The following is a 20,180-nucleotide window of genomic DNA, read 5'->3' on the forward strand; positions in this document are numbered from 1 at the left end:
CTGTGACGTTCGCTGCGTCAACTAGCAGTGGGGTATCTGAAGCTGGCTCGTAACCCGAATTTTAGCTCGCAACTCAAAGCAAAAAATCGGCCGAGAGACGGCTCGTATCTCGAAAAACTCGTTAGTCGGGACACTCCTAAGTCAAGGCCCCACTGTACATGAAAATGGTAGTGTTTTGGGGGGTGGTTAAATTTTAGGCAATTTAAGTTTTTAATGTCTTCTGTTTTTTTTTCTACAATAAACATGTATTCATTGCATAATTTTTTAGAAGATAATTTTCATGAGGGACTTTGCCCTGCTCAGGTGAGGTGTAATTGGCTTTCGCTCCTTCCGTTTCGGCCCCGTGCCTGTCTTGGGTCCCCAGGCCACCGGGAGGCTGGCTCACAGCCACAGTCGGCACTAGGACACTTCACCATTGTGTTTTGGACAGAATGGCCTGCCCCGTGTAAGGGCCTGGACGGCATCCATGAGCAGGTCGGAGCACCTGCTACCTCAGGAAGCTGCCCACTGTGGGGCCATCAGCTCAGAACCCAGGCCTCCAGCTCCTTGATGCAGAACTGCTCCTGCCGGGCCAGCACCTCATTGTTGAAGGTCGCACAGGGGTGGCTTCCTCCGTGATACAAGTCTCCATCCAACCACAGCCCAAACTGGCCACTAAAGAGAAGAGGAAAGTCTTGGCATGGCTCTCTCCTGGGTGTTGAGACCTTTCAGACCCACACCATGACGGCTTATATTTCAAAGTCCCTTAAACCGATTTATCCTGAATTGTTGGAGACTCCACACGTTATTCCCCACAGGTTTTAGAGTATTTTTTTTTTTTTTACAGTTCAGTGGTTTTAATAAATATATACAGTGGTGCAACGCTCACCACAGTTTTAGAACCATTTGGAATGTATTTAAGATGGCAAGGTTTGTTTTCTATTTTTGCTTTTTGTTGCTTTGGTAATCCTCACCCAAGGATATTTTTTCCATTGATTTTTAGAGAGAGTAGAAAAGAGAGGGAGAGATATAGAGAGATAAACATTGACGTGAGAAAGACATTCATTGTTTGCCTTTTGCCTCCTGCACATGCCCTGGAGTGTGGAGAATCGAGCCTGCCCTTGACCTGAATCAAACTCAGGACCCCCGTGGGTCAACGCTCCAACCACTGAGCCAAACCGGCTAGGGCCAGATAGCAAGGTTTAACCAAAGGAGTGAATCTCAGAGGTGTGGACTCTGAGCCCAAAACACTTCAGAGAGCATCCACGTTAACTCCTTCACCTGACAGCAAACCTAGGCTGGAGCTGGGAAGTGAGTTACTGCAAGTCAGAAAAAGCTGGTGTGTTCTGTGTCCAGCTGCCTCTGAAGGCTGTTCAGGCAGCTGGGAGAGCAGCTGCTTGGTCCTGATTGGTGTTGTCATCTTTGTCCTCAGGATAGGATTGATTCTGCCTCAATTTGCAGGTCATACCAGGGGCAAGACTAACCTTTTCTTCCTAACCCACTCCACTTCCCACCCCCAACACACACATATACACACCCTTAGGCAGGGTTCCTGGGCAGACTCCAGTGAGTTACGTTCCCTAGGATCACGGTGCTGACAGGTAAATTTGAGGCTAGCCTCATCCAACCACGTGGAATGCTCTTCCCAAAGTGACATAAATTCGGACTAAGTGGTCACCGACTGCAAACACTCAGAGGGAGGGTCCATGCCATCCTTTTTCTTCAATGTTGTCTTAGAGCAGTGGTTCTCAACCTTCCTAATGCCACGACCCTTTTATATGGTTCCTCATGTTGTGGTGACCCCCAATTTCATTGTTATAAATTGAACATAATTAAAGCATAGTGATTAATCACAAAAACAATATGTAATTATATATGTGTTTTCCGATGGTCTTAGGCGACCCCTGTGAAAGGGTCGTTCGACCCCCAAAGGGGTCGTGACCCACAGGTTGAGAACCTCTGTCTTAGAGGGAAGTTGAGGGGCTGCTGAAGGGAGAGGCCTGAAAGTGAACCACTAGCCTCCTCATTTTATGAGACAACCTAGCTCAGCCTTTCTGGATAGAAGAAGGGACCAGAACACAGACCACCCTGAGACTCAGGGAGGACTGAGACACCCACCTGCCACTGCCCATCATCAGTGAATCCAAGTCTCCTTTCACAAAGAAAGAGTTGCTTCCTGTCCACTTAAAGACCTGGCGTGACAGGAAAAGGTTCCAGTTACTGCCCTGCAGTTCAACTCCACACCACTGGGTGGCAGTATTGTAAAGGGAATGGGACATCCAGGCCCCAACTAAGCCCAGGAAGTATTCTAGGCTCCTGGCTCTTGAAATTTTTTGCCATTCTCTCTGGAGTTCACCTCCTCTTGCTCTCCAGTCTGAATCCCACAGCCCCTCTGTTCTAGTAATAGAACAGAACCTCTAAGGCTTACTGCTTCCAAAGCTGGAGAGAGGAGGGGAAAAGCCCACAGAAGGTAGGGTCAGGAGTTGGGCCCTAATTCTACCATTAACTAACTGTCCCCTCATCTCTCACTGGAGGTAGCACCAAGCCTGCCCATCCCCCAGTGCTGCCTCACACCAGCTCCTCAGAAGTCTTGCAGGCCCACCCCAGACACCCCCTGACTACCACCATTTCTGTCCTATCCATCTCTACTCATTCTTGCCCACACATCCATGCCAAGTCACTCCTTGCTGGATCACAGCTTCCACTGTCTCCTGCCCACAGCCCATCTCTACACTGCACTCGGAGTGACCGATTCAGAATCGAATCAGATATTATCATTCCTCTGCCTAAAACCCTCCAATGGCTTCCTAGTGCAATGGGAACAAAATCCAACTCCTCACTGTAGCTGGAAGCCAAGCCAGCTCGGACCCCTGATTTTCTCTCTGACCTTTCCCCTTCCTTTCTGACTGCACTTCAGCTACACCGGCCTTTCTGTCCCTGGGACACCCAAAGCTATTCCCTCTTCAGGACCTTCACGCCTTCTGGTCCCTATGCCCAGATGGTCTTCCTGCAGATCCTCAAATGGCTCACTTCTCATCCTTCATCTCAAATGTCATCCCAGAAATATTTCCTGGACCACCCTATCTAAAGTAGCCCTTCCTCCCAGACCCTTTTTCCTTTCTCACTGAGGTGCCCTGTTCAGGTGTCATTGCTTGCCCCCTACCATATAAGCTCTGTGAGGGCTGTCTTGATTCCTGGCAGTATTCCTAAGACATGGTATAGATGTGTTTTCTAGTTTGTTTGTTTGTTTGTTTGTTTTTATTGATTTTTTTGAGAGAGAGAAACATTGATTTGTTGTTCTACTTACTTATGCATTCATTGGTTGCGTCTTGTATGTACCCTGAATGGAGATTGAAACTGCAACCTTGGCGTATCAGGACAATGCTCTAACCAACTGAGCTACACAGCCAGGGCGGTATAGACGTTTGTTGAACAAATAAATTACTCGAGTTAATTCAGTTAATACAAAGATTTTTAAAAGGGCTGCAAAAGCCGAAACCGGTTTGGCTCAGTGGATAGAGCATCGGCCTTCGGACTGAAAGGTCCCAGGTTCGATTCCAGTCAAGGGCATGTACCTGGGTTGCGGGCACATCCCCATTAGGAGATGTGCAGGAGGCAGCTGATCGATGTTTCTCTCTCATCGATGTTTCTAACTCTCTATCTCTCTCCCTTTCTCTCTGTAAAAAATCAATAAAATATATTTTTTAAAAAGGGGGCTGCAAAAGCATAGTATATTATTGCCTATAATTAGTTGTAAAAAAAATGCGATGAACAACCAAAGGGTTTTTAGCAAAAATAAATAAATAAATAAATGGACTAATAAAAGATAAGCCTGGTCTCAGAAGAGATGAGATAATATTAACAAGTGACCATGAGAAGACAGAACCATTCAAGTCCTCTTCTACTTTCATCAAGGAACATGGCCTTTGAACTTGAAGGAGTAAGGTAAACATTGCTACAGAAGAAATTAAGACCATCTTCATGATGCTGCTTGGAGTAGTGATCAAGGAACTGCTGGGAATTCATGAAGAACGTAAGTCCCAAAAGATCAAAGACAGGCACAAATTAACCAATTTTTGAAAAGTAAGACTTCATAACGATAGGCTAGGAAGACAGATAGCAAGCCCCTGAGAAAATTACTCATTTGTTTTTTTTAGCATTTAGCAGCAGGTACTGTTTTAGGTAATGGGTAGAATGGTGACCATAACAGACAAAAATGCCTACCTCATGGGACTTCCATTCTAGTTGGAGGAGGCAAATCCATAAGTAAAATAAATAGTGTGTTAGGTGGTGACAAATGCTAAGTAGAAAAAGGTAGAAAAGCTGAAACCGGTTTGGCTCAGTGGATAGAGTGTCAGCCTGCGGACTGAAAGGTCCCAGGTTCGATTCCGGTCAAGGGCATGTACCTGGGTTGTGGGCACTTCCCCTGTGGAAGATGTGCAGGAGGCAGCAGATCGATGTTTCTAGCTCTCTATCTCTCTCCCTTCCTCTCTGTAAAAAAATCAATAAAATATATATATATTTTTAAAAAGAGTGAAGTAAAAAGGTAGAAAAGGACTAACAGGGTTTCCTGGGGGTGGAGTATTATAAATTTAAATCAGGTGACCAGGGAAGGCCTCTCTGAGATGGTGACATTTGAGAACTGAAGGAGGTGAGAACTAAGCCTTGTGGAGACCCAATGGAGGGCGCTATAGGCAGAACATCATGTACAAAGGCCCTGAGGTAATAGGCCAGCGTGTTTAATGACCAGCTCAGAGGTCAGTGTGGCTAGAAAATAATGAGGTAAAGAAAAAGTAGCAAGAAACAACAACAACCTAGCTGGTGTGGCTCAATGGTTGAGTGTCAATCCATGAACCAAAGGTCACTGGTTTGATTCCCAGTCAGGGCACATACCCAAGTGAGGGCTCAATCCCCAGTAGGGAGTATGCAGGAGGCAGCCAATCGGTGATGTTTCTCTCTCATTGATGTTTCTTTTTATCTTCCTTTCTCTCTCTCTAAAAATCAATAAAAACATTTAAAAAGAAAGAATAGTGAGAGGTCAGAAGATTTGGGGACTTGTAAGTTATTTTAAGACTTTGGCTTTTCTCGGAGTGAGAAAGGAAGCCATTGGCAGCATGGAGTCAGTGACATGCTCTGACTTAGCTTTTAAAGGGATCATTTCATCTACTGTGATGATTGAAGGTAGAAGCAGTAGGAGGCTAGAGCAAGAGCACAGGCAAATAATGATGGTGGCTTGAACCATGATGACTGCAAAGGGCATGGTGAAAAGTGGTGGATTCTGGATATAGATAGAAAGAGAAGGCAGGACAGTCAAAATTCGTTGACAGCTCAGATGTGAAGTGTAGAAGAGATGTTAAGAAGGACTCCAAAATTTTTGGTCTCAGCAGCGGGGAAGATGGAGGTGCCAATTAACTTTGTTGGGGAAGATGGCAGGAGGCGCTGTTTTATGGGGGAAAGTCAGCTTTGGACATGTGAGATCTGAAATGCCATGTTTGAGATTTGTGGAGCCACTGGATAGTGTTTGGATAGATGTGAGTTTGGAGTCCAGGGGAAGAGGCCATGAGCACATGGACAGCACAGAAAACTGTAAGAATGGATAGGACCTTGAAGAAAAAGAGGGTAATCAGAGAAGAGCGGAGAACCCAAAACTGAGCTCTAGGATCTCTGACATTAAAAGGTTGGGGAAGATGAGGAGGAACAAAGAATTCTGCCAAGGAGTTGTCAGTTCAGTAAGAGGAAAATTCTAGAATTCTAGTATGTGAACCCCAGAAGGCAGGAGGCGATGACTAGTCTCCAGCATGGCTTCACTATGGACAACTGACCCCTTTCCTCTTTCCTGATGAGATTACCAGGCAATGCAATAGATAAGGTGCATTCGCCTATAGCAAGGCAGTCCCTAGCTCCTTGTGACCTCCTTGTCATGCGACCAGATGTTTGTGCTGCTGGATGTGTCTGTAGGTGTCTTGGTCTGTGCACTGGAGAGGAGGTACCTAATCACAAACCAAAGTATCCAGCACTATTTCTCCCTCCATCTTGTATTTCCACTCCCTTCAACTTCCTTTTCCCTCTCTCCTCGGTTAAAACAGCTTGGCCAAACCCCTCATGGATGAACCCTCCCTCCACTCTGCACGCTCTCCTTTGCCTGAACCTGAAGAGTTGAACGTTGCTGGAGGGAAGCACATGTCAAAGTACCTGGCTTGCTTTAAAATTCAGTCTCAACCCTCCCATCAGCATTGCCTGGCTGTCCTTCCGTGTCTCTAGTTTTCTCTCATGGGCTTCCCTTTCCACTCTCGTGATCACTAGTTGATACTTTCTCTCCCCTCAACCTTCACACCTCCTCCTCCATCCTTGCTCGCAGCGCCCCCAGATCTACCTGCACTTCGACTAAACTTGTCTTTCCAGCCTGTATCTGGTGAGCAACAAACCTCTTCCTCTCAGAGCCAGTAAGTGGTTGCCAAGGACCTACTGAGTATTTAAACAAACACACACAACGATGGGCAGGCCAAGGGGGGTGTTCTGCCTACCACTGCCCTCCTGCCTTCCCTCTGTGGGAAGATTGGAGGACACCAGGCACCCCAGCACAGGGGATGGAGCTGGGGGCCACTGAGACCCTGGGATCTTTGTCCTGCCATAGACCCCTTCCACCCCCTTCCGCAAGGGTGGGAACATCACCTTCAGCTGTGGGGAGAAGGAGAAGAGGAATGTCTCGCCAGTACCATAGAAGCCTTTGCTGAGTCGAAAAGCGGAGGAGGAGAAGGCCCCAAATATCTGGAAAGCAGAAGAGCTTGCATTTTGCAGCTGGAAGGAAATAGGTGATCCTCTGGAAACCCAATTTCCAAGCTTGGTGATATAGGCTCATCCTGGAGGGGCAATCGGGGAGCCTGGGGCAGTGCTGGAGGGTGGAGAGGCCCCCAAGGGCCCATCTACACACATCCTTTCCTTAACACTCCCCAGCCCGGCTCACCTGCCCATCCTGGTCCTTCAGCACCAGCAGCACAGGCCCACTGTGGCCCTCCATCTGCCTGTACAGGCTCTGCAGACTGAAGCCGTCCCTTGCCGTGCAGAAGGCCAGACTCCAAGAATATCCAGTGACTCTCGGGGGGAGGTGGAGGCTGAGCTGGGGACAGGTCCAGAGGTGAGTGGGGGGATCCCTGTCCTCCCAGTCTCCTTTTACTATCCCCGGGGGGTCCCACTCACACAAGCAAGGTACTTTATAGTCTACAGAGTGGTTTCCTGTTTCCCGGGGACTTTCACACCTGTTAGGAGTAGCCCTCAGAGAGGGACTATTTTACAGATGAGGCTAGGGGAGGTGGTCAGCTTGTCTAAAGCCCACATGGGCAGCAAGTGGCAGAGTCAGGATTTGAACCCAGGTCAGTTTTCTCTCTCCTTGGTCACCCTGGCCTCTAGTGGCTGGAGAATAGATGAGATGCTGAATCCCTCCTCCTAATCCCCCTCCCCTCATCCTCTCATCCCTACCCCAAGTTTGGCTTCAGTTCCCAAGGACTGGTTCTACTTAAACATTAGCTTATTTCATCTATCCTTCACTTCTTGGCCCAGTGAAGACGGTGACTGGTATTACTGGATTGTTTGACAAGTGGGAAAGGAAAGCCCAGAGGAGAAATGATTTGCCAGGGTGACACAGTGAGCGGGGTTCAGAGCAGGAGTGATCCCAGGTGTCCTTGGACCTGGCTGGGAGTAGGACAGGCGGGTGGGACTCTCGGTCTCAGGGCTGAAATCCTTGCACCATAAACCAGGCCGAACCTGCCTAATCTCTGAGGCTCCCAGAACCTGGCTGGCTTCTGCCAACTGGGGCTCCACGGGATCTTCAGGAGCTGGGGCTGGAGCTGGGGCTGCCTCCTTCTCCTCTTCCTCTTCCCCCTCCTCACCCTCCTCTCCAGATAGAGTGTCCTCCACTTGGCTGGGCTGTGAAGACACAAAGAGGCCTGGCGAGTCAAGGCACAGAAGACACCAGCTCCCACATCTCCCAGGCCTGAGAGCCTCAGCCACCCCTGCCCAGGCCCCTGCCAGCCCAGCCAGAGGAGGCTGGGAAGTGTCCATCACAGACAAGACTCAGTCCTGCCAGCCGGCTTCCTCCCTGGTACCTGCTAGCTAAAGGTTGGAATCACACACGCCCATCAGATGTGGCCCTGGGCCCTGTGGTTTGTCTGCCTGTGTGCTCTGGACCCAGGGTGGGTGCCAGGGATCCAGTTCTCAGCTCGGGGGCAGGAGAGAAGGGCAGGTGACAGCCCAGCCCTGGGTGCTGTGTGAAATTGTACATGAAATCATCTATAATAATAAAAGTATAATATGCTAATTAGACCAGACGTCCTTCCAGATGTCCTTCTGGATGACCTTCTGGACAAAGCCAGGGCTGCAAGGGAAGCCCGGGTCCCAGTGCCAGAGGGAAGCAGGTGCCAGCAGCCGGGGGAAGGAAGGCCTACTCTTGGCATGAAATTTTGTTCATTGGGCTTCTAGTGATCATAATAATAATAACTAGAGTGGCTGACATTGATCAGCACACACTTGTCCAGGCCCTTGTGAAGTGCTAGCTGTGCACGATCTCTCCGAATTTCCCCAAGAATCCTAAGAATGTGCTGCTTATTATTCCCATTTTACAAAGGAAGACAATGAGACCCCCGTCAGCCAGTGAAACAATCATGTTGTCATAGGTGAGGCGTGTGCAGTTTCGTGTAAAATGTGCGATTGTCCATGTGAATGTGTGTGTTCCCTTAAACTAGAGTTGTGCAGGCAAATCAGTGTGAGAAGGTGTTGAGTGTAACTTTGTGTTTACCTGTCAATGTATTTGTGAGTATGAGTTGGAATTGTATAAATACAAGGTGTCCCCCCAAAATGTATACACACTTCGAATGATTATAAAGTCGGTGTTTATTAACATACAGTTCATTTTCAAAATTCAAAAGAATCTACAGAAATGAATAATTTTTTTTGTCAATGCCTGTTTTCAAACTGATGACTGTTCTGGTCCAGGCACTGCTGGTAACTCGAAGTAATGGAATTGCAAACATCAAGAATCATTTCGGCCCAGCAGGCATGGCTCAGTGGTTGAGCATCAACCTATGAACCAGGAGGTCATGGTTCGATTCCCAGTCAGGGCACATGCCAGGGTTGCAGGCTCGATCCCCAGTGGGGGGTGTGCAGGAGGCAGCTGATCAATGATTCTCTCTCATCATTGATGTTTCTGTCTCTCTACCTCCCCCTTCCTCACTCTGAAATCAATAAAAACATATTTTTAAAAAAGAAGAAAAGGGTTAATATGCTTGAAAACATTTTTAAAAAGAATCATTTTGTTTAGTATTTGTGTACCCTCAATTTGTGGATTGTTGTTGGTTTTGAACCATAAACTTTATCTTTTATGGATCCCCATTAAAAACAAGTCTAGTGGCATTTTAGGATAAATTTTCTTTGTTCAAAGCTTAGTCTGGCTTCACCCATTATTTCAAGTCAGATAAACCTGGAAAGGAGTGAAAATTCAGTGAATTATCAGCTGTTAAAGTGTGCATACATTTTTGGGGGATACCCTCTATATGTATGTGAGTCAGGGGGCATGTATGTTATTACATTCATTCATTCATGCATGCATGCATTCATTCATTCACTCACTCGAGCTTCCACGCTGTTTCAGACATTGCTTTCCTATTCCCCAGGTTCAGGCCTAAGGAGGGGGTCCTAGCTGTGTGGGGCTTCTGGACAGAGCTCCGTCTGGCACCCACTCGAGGGAGGAAGAAACGGAACAGCAGTCTATGCTCCTTGGGGGTCTCAGGACCGTGGGTCTGGGAGCGAAGGCCCTGGGTTCCTGAGTTCCTGCTCTGAACCCCAGGCCAGCTGGAGAGGGACTTGGAAGAGGAACAAATCGCCTGCCTGCATTCATCCCTAGCTCAGGCCCCACCCTGCCCGAGAGCTTACCTTCCCCCACCTTTCCTGACCTAACACCCAGCCCAAGCTGGACCCCTTACCAGCCGAGTGTAACGCCAGCGAAGTCCTTTCATTCTCCTGTCTGAATCCAGCCGCCAGCAGTGAGCGAGCGAGGCCTCAGTCCTGCCGGGAGGAAGCGCCCCTGGGCGAGGCTGACAGATGAGAGGTAGAAGTCTGGGACACACCTGGCTTGCTCTGTGCTCAGCCAGCTGCCCTTTGCTCACTCTCGCTTGTCACTCCCAGCCTGAGTCGTCACTGGGTGTGTCTGTGAGGTCAGCTACACTCGACATTCACGGCCTCACTTGCATGTTAGTTATGAACACACGTTAGCCACAAACAGTAAATTCTAGGAGTGGTTCCCTTCTGCCTCCTTGCCCTTCTAGCAGTCTGGCCTAGGAACTTTGGACAAGTCCCTTGCACCCCTGGGCCTCACTTTCCCCACATATAACATGTTGGACCCTCGCAATACGGACAGCCTGAGATTCAGTTCCCTGTTCAAGCCAACGAGTGCAATATAACAGAGAAGGGCTGCCCAAGGCCAAAAATCGGATTTAAAAAAACAGAAGCAGCCCGGCTGGTGTGGCTCAGTGGTTGAGCACCAACCCATGAACCAGGAGGCCAGTCAGCAGCACATGCCCTGGTGGTGGGCTCCATCCCAAGTAGGGGCGTGCAGGAGGCAGCCAATCACTGTTTCTTTCTCATGTTTTGATCTCTCTATTCCTCTCCCTTTCTTTCTAAAAATAAAAAAGATCAATAAAACCATAGTTTAAAAAAAAAAAAACCTTAATTTTTCTAATTAAAAAAGTAGTACATGCCCTAACCGGTTTGGCTCAATGGATAGAGTGTTGGCTTGCGGACTCAAGGGTCCCAGGTTCGATTTCGGTCAAGGGCAAGTACCTTGGTTGCGGACACATTCCCAGTAGGGAGTGTGCAGGAGGCAGCTGATCGATGTTTCTCTCTCATTGATGTTTCTAACGCTCTATCCCTCTCCCTTCCTCTCTGTAAAAAAACCCAATAAGATATATTTTTTTTAAAAAGTAGTACACGTGTATTTTTGTAGAAAATTTGAGGAATCTAGACATGAATAAAGAAAAATATAAAAATATTCAATCTTCCATCTCTCAGAGATAAACTCTCAACCCCTAGGGATATTTTTTCTAGTTTTTTATATTTGTTCCATAAACCTATGTATACACATATTTATAAATAGATCATACCCATGCATAGTTTTATAAAGTGCTTTTTCCACATAACAAATGAGAATTTCCCAAGAACATGTGCTGCTGCTTATTATTTCATCATAGGATGTACATATTTTTTTCCTCAAATTTGTTTGCTTCTAATTTTCTGTGATTAAAAGGAAAACTATAATGAACTTCCTTATTCATAAATCCGATTATGTCCTTCATGATAAATTTCTAAAGTTGAATGCTGGATCAAAAGTTATTAAACACATAGTTCTTGACAAATGTTTCCAAAAAGGTTTCCTGATGTTTAAAGCTGACCCATGTCCAGGTACCTTTAGGGAATCTCACGCCAATATCTTACACACTCAAACTAGGATAAGGGAACTGCCCCTCAGAAAGTGGAAGGGACTTACCACAGCCACATGATAGCATAATACGGAGGTTAAGGGCACAGGCTTTGGAGGCAGAGTTCAAATCCTGGTTTTGCCACTTACTTGCTGTGTGTCTGTGGGCAAGTAACTTAACATCTCTGTGCTTCTGTCTCCTCATCTGTAAAATATCTACCTCATAGGGCTGTTGTAAGAGTCAATGAAGGTAATACCTCGAGAACTGGGATGCGAAGCCAGGCCTCCATCCTCTGGCTTCAACTTAGTGAGATAACCCACAGTGCCCAGTGTTTGGTGAGCACAGGATAAATGATAGTGCTTCTGCTACTTACCCACCCCCCCATAACACACAGACACAGACACACACACACACACACACACACACACACACACACACACACACACACACACACACACACACACACACACACTGCTTCTTTGAGAGATCCAGGGCTCAAATTCCTGACAAGTGGCCACTCGGTCTCCATTTGGCACCTCTGGGACAGATAGTCACTCGTAGGGCCAGGAGCTTGTGGGGAAAGGCAGGAACCATGGCAATGTACTCACCCTGCTGAGTTAAACTTCGGGTGACTTCCTCCAACCAGTGCAGCCCAGTGGTTTCCTTAGGGCATCTCCCAGACCTTCCAGACAGGGGGCCACTTCCAGAGCCGACCCTGCCCACCTGGCGGTCTGAATGCCGCAGCTTTAGCTCTGCACCCTGGTGTCCCTGCAGGTGGCTGGCACCTCTGTCCTGGCCCGGCTCCAGGTCCTCTTTGGCTCTTATACTTGTCCTGAGGGCGGTAGGCCCTGGCACTGTGCCTGCTCCAGTTCCAGCTGGGGAGGCCTGGCAATGATTATCATCTATCAGAAACTCAAGTCCCACAAACACACACAAACAAGACCTGGCACCCCTTGGCCTCTGGCTCTGCCCCCACCAGCCCAAGGGGTGGGGACACTGAACTCCTTGGCTCTAAGACAGAACCTCTCACCTCAGCTACCAGGTGCCACCTGGTGCCTAACACCTGCTACCCAGGCCCTTTTCTCATGGGGCATAAATGCTACAGGAAAGGGTTATGCTGTGGGGTTCTCCCTCAGGCACCCTGTGCTGCAGGGGAGGCCTGGGGCTGCCCCTCCTGGCTCCCCCCTCTTAGATGGGTGATGATGCTTTCCTCATTGGCCTGTCCTGACATGAGGTGACAGCATGCACAGGAAGCCCAGTGTTTGGCACACAGTAGGCACTCCATCAGTAGGGGATTACTTCTCTGTCCCTAGCTCACAGTGGGGCTTCAGTGAGTGCTGCACTGTTGAATCACAGAACCTCAAAGTTGGAAGGGGTCTGGGCCAGTCCCAGAGATATCTGCCTCCACCGAGGGCTGGCTCCCCTGGAAAACATCCCACCAAGTGCCCCCCACCCCAGCCTCTGTTGGGCAGGTGAGCCCATTATTTCACTCACTCCATCCTCACACAGCTGGGCTTTGTGGAGGGCACCTGGGTCCCTAGATACTGTGCCCATGGCCAGGTGTGCTGGGGCAGTGCCCCCTCCAGGAAGGGTGGGGTGGCAGAAGGACTTCTATTATGGGGGAAACAGGCACGAAAAGGGCCCTGTTGTCACCTCAAACATGACTGTTGCAATACATGTTTAAACTGTAAACGGTTCAGGGGTCATACACCTGGCCCTCCCTTTTCTCCGGGACCCTCTCCCCACCTTCATTCTCCCATGCTCCACACCTGAACCATGGGCACTTTGAGAAGCCAGAGATATTTACTTTGCTATTCCATTCTTTGTCCTCAAGTCCAGGAAAACCCAGCCTGTGACCTCACAGGAACACCAATTCCCATGCTTCCCTGATGGGTCCCAGGCGCCAGAGTGCCAGCCGTCCCAGCTCTGCCTTGTAACTTACTTGCTTTTTTCTTAACCAGACACACGCCGCCTCTTTCGGAATGGCAATAGTCATCGCCAGGAAACAATTGAAACGTCCAATAAAAGGGGGGAAGGTTAAATGACCCATGGAACATCCACTCTGCGGATTATTTCTAAGAATTAAAATCGATGTTTGCAAAGAATTTATGAAGGCACGGGGAAATGCTCCTCCTGGCCCGTAAAGTGTAAAGCAGCAGGATATAAAATTGTATGTGCAGTATGGTTTCAGCTGCTCTGCAAAACAAGCCTGCAACGTTTGAGAAAATGACTAGAATCCCTTTAGAATATCCCTGGTGTTTGCTGGGCTGACTGGCTTCACTTTGAACCTCAAATGGGTGCCTAAATGGCCTGTCATACACCCTCTCTCATCCTGGGAAGTCTGGTTTATTGTTCTCCTCAAAGACTCTCACTCTTGTCTCCTCACTTCATTCTTTCTTGAGAAAATAGAAGCCATCATCAGTCACTCCCTCACCTTCCAGACAGCTTGACCTACATCTCACCCATCTCCACTGTCTTCCTTCCAGGGCAGTGGAGGAGGGTCCCTCTTCCTTTCAAAAGCTAGACCCCATCTGTCTGTCTCCCCTTCTCCTGCCCTCACTTCTCTCTCTGCCTCATCCATCTCTCGCTTGCCCCTCCCTCTCATCGCAACAGTACCCTCCACAACTGCCTGTTTTGATTCTCCTCACACTCCTCTTTGACCCATTCTAGAACTAGGATTCTTTTTTTATTTTTAATTAAAACATTTTCAATTACAGTTGACATTCGATATTATATTAGCTTCAGGAGTACAGTATAGTGGTTAGACAATTACATAACTTACTAGAGGCCTAGTGCATGAAATTCGTGTACGGGTGGGGTCCCTAGGCCTGGCTGGCAATCAGGGCCTATTGGGGCCGTCTCGCCCAGTCCCGATAGGGGCCGGGCTGGCCGGGGCCTGCAAGATGGGGGAAGGGACTGGGGAGGGGAGGTTGGCTGTGGGAGTGCACTGACCACCAGGGGGCAGCTCCTGCATTGAGCGTCTGCCCCCTGGTGGTCAGTGCATGTCATAGCGACTGGTTGACCGGTTATTCCAGTCGTTTAGGTCGTTCGGTAGTAACAGTCACTTAGACTTTTATATATATAGATGAAGTGATCCCTCAGATAAGTTTACTACCCACCTGGCACCCTACATATTTATTACAATATAAGTAACTCTATTCCCTATGCTGTACTTTACATCCCCATGACTATTTTGTAACTGTCAATTTGCACTTCTTAATCCCTTCACCTTTTTCACTCAAACCCCTAAACCCTCTCTCATACTGCAGCCATCAGTTTGTTCTCTGTATCTATGAGTCTGTTTCTGGTATTTTTGTTTGTTTGTTTGTTTTGTTCTTTATATTCCACATGTAAGTGAAATCCCCTGGCATTTGTCTTTTTCTGTTTGACTTATTTCACTTAGCATAATACCCTCTAGGTCTGTCCATGTTTCTGCAAATGGTAAGGTTTCATTTTTTATGGACAAGTAATATTCCATTGTATATACGTATATACCACTTCTTCTTTATCCAATTGTCTATTAATGGACACTTAGGTTGTTTCCATATCTTGGCTATTGTAAATAATGTTGCAATGAGCATAGGGATACATATATCTTTTTAAATTAGTGTTTTGGATTTCTTTGAATAAGTACCCAGAAGTAGGATTGCTGGGTTATAAGGTAGTTCTAGTTTTAATTTTTTGAAGAACCTCCATACTGTTTTCCACAATGGCTGCACCAGCCTGTATTCCCACCAACAGTGCTCGAGGGTTCCCTTTTTTCCACAACCTCGCCAACACTTGTTTACTGACCTATTGATGACAGCCTTTCTGACAGGTGTGAGATGATATCTTATTGTGGTTTTAATTTGCATTTCTCTGATGATTAGTGGCATTGAGCATCTCTTCATATGTCTGTTGGCCTTCTGTATGTTCTCTTTGGAGAAATGTCTATTCAGGCCCTCTGCCCATTTTTAATTGTATTACTTGTTTTTTGGGTGTTGAGTTGTATGAATTCTTTATAAATTTTGGATATTAACCTCTTATCTGATCTATCATTGGCAAATATCTTTTCCCATTCAGTAGGTTGTCTTTTCGTTTTGTTGATGGTTTCCTTTGCTGCGCAAAAATGTTTTAGTTTGATGTAGTTGTATTTATTTTTTCTTTTGCTCCCCTTGCCTGAGGAAATATGTCAAAAATATATTACTAAGAGCAATGTCAAAGAGTTTACTGCCTATGTTTTCTTCTAAGAGTTTTATGATTTCTGTTCTTAAAGTATTTAATCCATTTAGAATTTATTCTTGTATATGGTGTAAGAAAATGGTTAGTTTCATTTTTTTTGCATGTATCTACAGTTTTCCCAACAGCGTTTATTGAAAAGATTGCCTTTACCCCATTGTATATTATTGCCGCCTTTGTCATAATTGACCATGTAGATATGGGTTTATTTCTGGGCTCTCTATTCTGTTCCATTGATTTATGTGTCTGTTTTAATGCCAGTACCATGCTGATTTGATTACTATAACCTTGTAGTATATCAGGTAGTGTAATACCTCCAACTTTGTTCTTCTTTCTGATTGCTGTGGGTAGTCGGGGTCTTTAGTGGTTCCATATAAATTTTAGGATTATTGTAGAAATAGGATTCTTAATTCCTAGTTCTAGGTCAGTTTTTTTCTCCCAACATGGCCTGAGGTGGTCCCCTGGATTTAAATATTGTTTAAATGTTGATGACTCATCATGACCTCAGACCAGCAGCCACTCTGGGCTCCACGCTCATAAGTTAATTGCTTATATGTTCTCCACTTGGATGTCTCCATAAACATCTCAAACGGAATGTGTCCAAAAAGAACTGTTCATTTCCCGCTCCAAACCTGGTCTCTCTTACCCTCGACAACCTCCAAGCCTGTCCTGTATTATTAAATGGTACTATCATTCATCCTGAAACTAAAGCCAGAAACTTGGAATTGAACTTAACTTCCTTTCTCTGATCTCTCACTTCCAACCAAGGGTGTCTGACTCTTTGAAGCTCCAGAACATCTCAAGACTACCCTCTCCTTTCCTTCTCCACTGCCTCCACCCTCACCCACGCCACCATTGTCTCTCAGAGGCTGGTTCAATAGCCCTTAACCTATTTTCTAGCCTCTCTTCTTACCAACTGCTAGTGTGATCTATTTAAAACACAAATTAGATTCTATCGTGCCCCTGCTTACAACCTCCAATGGGTCATCATTGCATCAAAAACAAACCCCTGCTGCCCAGTCAGCATGACTCAGTGGTTGAACCTCAGCCTATGGATCAGGAGGTAACAGTTCCATTCCCAGTCAGGGCACATGCCCGGGTTATGGTTTGTGGGCTGTCTCCCCAGTGGGGGGTGTGCAGGAGGCAGCCAATCAATGATTCTCTCTCATCATTGATGTTTCTCTCTCTCCCTCTCTGAAATCAATAAAAATACACCGCTGCCCAGAGCATGCCTTGCTCCTGCTGTCCACTCCAGCTTTATATATATTGTCTTTGTTCCATCACCCATCAAGTTCCAGTCACATTGACCTTCTCATTTTCTTGAATATTTATCAAGCTTGTTCCTCCTTCAGATTCCCCTACTAATTCCTCTAATTCTCCCTCAGCCAGTTTCTTTCCTGATTGATATAATGAAAAACACACACAACGCTTCAGTTTTTTAAAAAAAAATCATCTCCTCTAAGAGGGCTTCCCGGGTTTAGCCTCCATTTAGTTTCCATTATGTTGGTGAATTTAGCAGCTTTGATGAGAGAAAACAAACTTTTCCCACTGGGTCGTCAGCATCCTCATTTCTAACAACCTGTTAGAATTATTTTTTCTGACATATTCTTATCGCTTACATGATATAAGTAGTGTCCTACTCCGTGCCTTCCTGAGTAGAGCTTTAACAGCACACACTGGGTGCCTGGGCTGGACACTGCCCAGTGAGGCAGCACAACAGGCTGAGATTGGATGGCCCTGGGGTAAAATCACTTCCAGCGCTGCTCTTGCAAGCTGTATGACCTTGGACAAGCATGCCAGCTGTCCAGTGCTGTGTAACAAACTACCCCAAAACGTAGTGGCTTAAAACAACAGTATTTATTTTGCAGTTTGGGACAGCTCATTTCTGCTCCACTTGGCATTAGTTGGGGCAGCTCCAATGCTGGGGGCTGAATTATCTGAAGGTTCACTCTCTCACATATCCAGTGGTTAGCAGGAACCAGAGCTGGAGTTGTTGGCTGGAACCTTCACGTGGCCTCTCCATGAGGCCTGGCCTTCCTCCCAACATGGTGATTGGGTTCCAAGAGTGAGTGGAGAGAGAAGGGGGGGGGGGGGGGGGGAAAGGGGGGGGGGGGGGGGGGAGAGGGAGAGGGACAGGGACAGGGACAGAGAGAGGGAGAGAGAACCTGGATTGTGTTGGGTGGAGCCATATTTTTTTTTATGGCCTAGTCTTGGAAGTCATAGTGTCACTTCTGCCATTCTCTATTGGTTGAGGCAGTCACAAAGTCTGCTCAGGTTCAAGGGGAGGGAACATAGACCCCATCACTCAAGTAGAAGAGTGTCAATGCCACATGGTGAAAAGAATAATTGGGATGAGCTATATACTGCTGTGCCTATTTTGGAAAATACAATTAGCATCAAGTTTTAACCTTTATTAGATCCTTTCATGAAGTGTTGAGCACAGAGCCTGGCATAAGTGAATGCTTGTGGGTCAAGAAGCTGCAGACAGCCTCTCTGCCTGCATGCAGCCAATTCTGGACTCCCAGCAAGTCTCACTCTTTTTGTGGTTTCCCTGGCCTAAACTAAGTCCAGTCCAGAGCACCTACCTTGGCCCCACTCAACCCCAGAATCCCTTCCCACCAAGGCTTTGCTGCTCCTCAGGCTCTCCTGGGCGGTAATGTGGATTCATGGCTCCCCTAAATCCAAAGACCCTCAGGGCAGGAAGGACCCTCAGCTCCCTGCTCAGCCGTGGATTTGTCGGAGCTCAGACAGGATTTCTGGTAGAGCTAGGACTTTGGGAGATCCAAGCCACTCTAATTTCAGGACCATGGTGCGTTAGGAGTGGGTGAGCTAGCCTGGTCTAGCATGTCCCCTGCCTGAATTCACACCATTCAACATCTCCAACCCACATTCTGCATAGGGGCAGAAACTGAAGCACAGAGCGGGTAAACAATTTCCAAGAGCTACAGAGCATCTCTCCCTCTGTGCCAGACCAGAGCCACCTTACACGAAACAGGAGCCTCCGAGCCGGAAGGGTCCTGTCACCTGTTACAGCAGACTGGACAAGCGGGGGACTCTGAGGCCAGGAAGTGGGAAGGGCTCTCTGGCTACCCTGTGATGAAGCTTTTTGTGGCCATGTCCCTGCATATACCCTGTGCTCCAGGAGGCCAGGAACGTACAACTGACAAGCCTACTCCTGTGTCCTTCAGGCCCTACCTGGTGCCTGTGGACAGGTGAGTGGACAGTCAGTGGGGGCAAGGGAGCTGGTGCCTTGCCAGGAGGGGGTGGGAATGCCCCCTGAAGAAGTGTTTCCCCCAAACCTGCTGAGTAGCCCTGTTTCTCACCTGGCTTGGTGGAGGGACATTCACACGCCTGGACACATCTAGATGGGGATGAAGCCATGCCTCCGGTGAGAGGGGGAAACCCAGAAATGTATTCACTGCCGGGGGAGGTGGGACAGAAACAAAGAAGTGGACCTGGTGCCGCCTGTGCATCTAGGGCAGGAGGAGGTGAAGAAACAGGCTTGGGGGAGGAGGAGGAGAAGGAAGGAGAAAATGGGCAGGCGGAGGAAAAGAGAGAAATGGAAAAAAGGGAGCCCACTGCAGCTTCCTGACCCATGGGCACCTTTGGAGGAGAGAAAGGAGGGGAGGGAGTAACAGGGGGAGGAACAAGAGGCTGCAGGAGAGTAAACACAGCCCTGCCCCCGACTCCGCTAGCAAGGGGGTTCCACCCAAAGGGTGAGTGCGCGCGGGAGGGCAGCCAAAAGACTTAATCTGGCTCTGCCCAGCGGAGGTTCCACCACAGGGAGTGGCAGCGGGGAGCAGGGTAGGGGAAAGGGTTGGGGAGGTTAGACAGACGTGTGGAAAAGTCAGCAGCCCCGGAGGCAGCCCTGGAAGGGAAGAAAGGATTCCCCCAGAGCCAGGGCTCCGGAGTCGTCCGCAGTTGCTCTTGGGAGGGAAGGTGTGGGGCTCAGGGCAACCGTCTCCAGCCCGTGCCAGGCACCACGGCGGCCAGAACCTACTCCCAAAGCATAACTATTCTGACATCTCATAACGGGTCACTTCCTTCTTAGCGGTGCGGAGCCTGAAATCGGGGTCGCGGAGGAGAGAGTATGCCTGGGATCACTGCGGGTCAAGGCGTGCAGGGCCGGGCATGCACCCAGGGCTCCACGGCGCCTACGCCTCTGACGGGGAAGCGGAGGCGGGAGGACCCAACACGTCCTCGAGGTGTTATGTTTGAGTTCCATCCCGGCTCTGCCAGTGACTCTGGGCTAATCGCGAGCCTTCCAAGGCTTCAGTTTACGCATCTGTACAATGGGATGATTGGTCTTGCTTTGCACGGTTAAGGGGGCGGAGTTTGCGCACGCTCGCGGAGCGGCGAGGGGCGAGGGGCGAGGGGCGAGGGGCGAGGTACCGGGTGTGTCTATGGATGCTTGCTCCAGCGTCCTGAGGTCTGCCCGGCCTCTACCTGGCAGTCCCCTCTCTCGCGGCTCGCGGGGCCCCTGCCGGGACCCTGGGTGCAGGGGAGCCCCCGCCGGGT

General features: G+C 48.2%; 1 protein-coding gene across 4 annotated transcripts; it reads right to left on the reverse strand.

Moving 5' to 3' along the window:
• Positions 1-84: 84 nt before the first annotated feature.
• On the reverse strand, positions 85-12,437 carry TLDC2 (TBC/LysM-associated domain containing 2). Of its 4 annotated transcripts, none has more exons than XM_005868465.2 (7): positions 12,053-12,437; positions 9,954-10,054; positions 7,741-7,902; positions 6,944-7,096; positions 6,652-6,747; positions 2,098-2,171; positions 85-654 (listed from the first exon to the last, which is right to left on the reverse strand). In XM_005868465.2, exons 2-7 carry the CDS (start codon positions 9,984-9,986, stop codon positions 519-521), a joined length of 654 nt encoding a protein of 217 aa, XP_005868527.1. In that variant the 5' UTR covers positions 9,987-10,054; positions 12,053-12,437; the 3' UTR covers positions 85-518. The 4 variants fall into 4 exon arrangements, with proteins under 4 accessions (XP_005868527.1, XP_005868526.1, XP_014396902.1 ...); XM_005868464.2 differs by having other exon boundaries at positions 9,954-10,064; positions 12,053-12,127; XM_014541416.1 differs by having other exon boundaries at positions 9,954-10,035; positions 12,053-12,125.
• Between the last annotated feature and the right edge of the window lie 7,743 nt (positions 12,438-20,180).

This window comes from Myotis brandtii, unplaced genomic scaffold, assembly GCF_000412655.1.
Source record: "Myotis brandtii unplaced genomic scaffold, ASM41265v1 scaffold27, whole genome shotgun sequence".
NCBI lineage: Eukaryota > Metazoa > Chordata > Mammalia > Chiroptera > Vespertilionidae > Myotis > Myotis brandtii.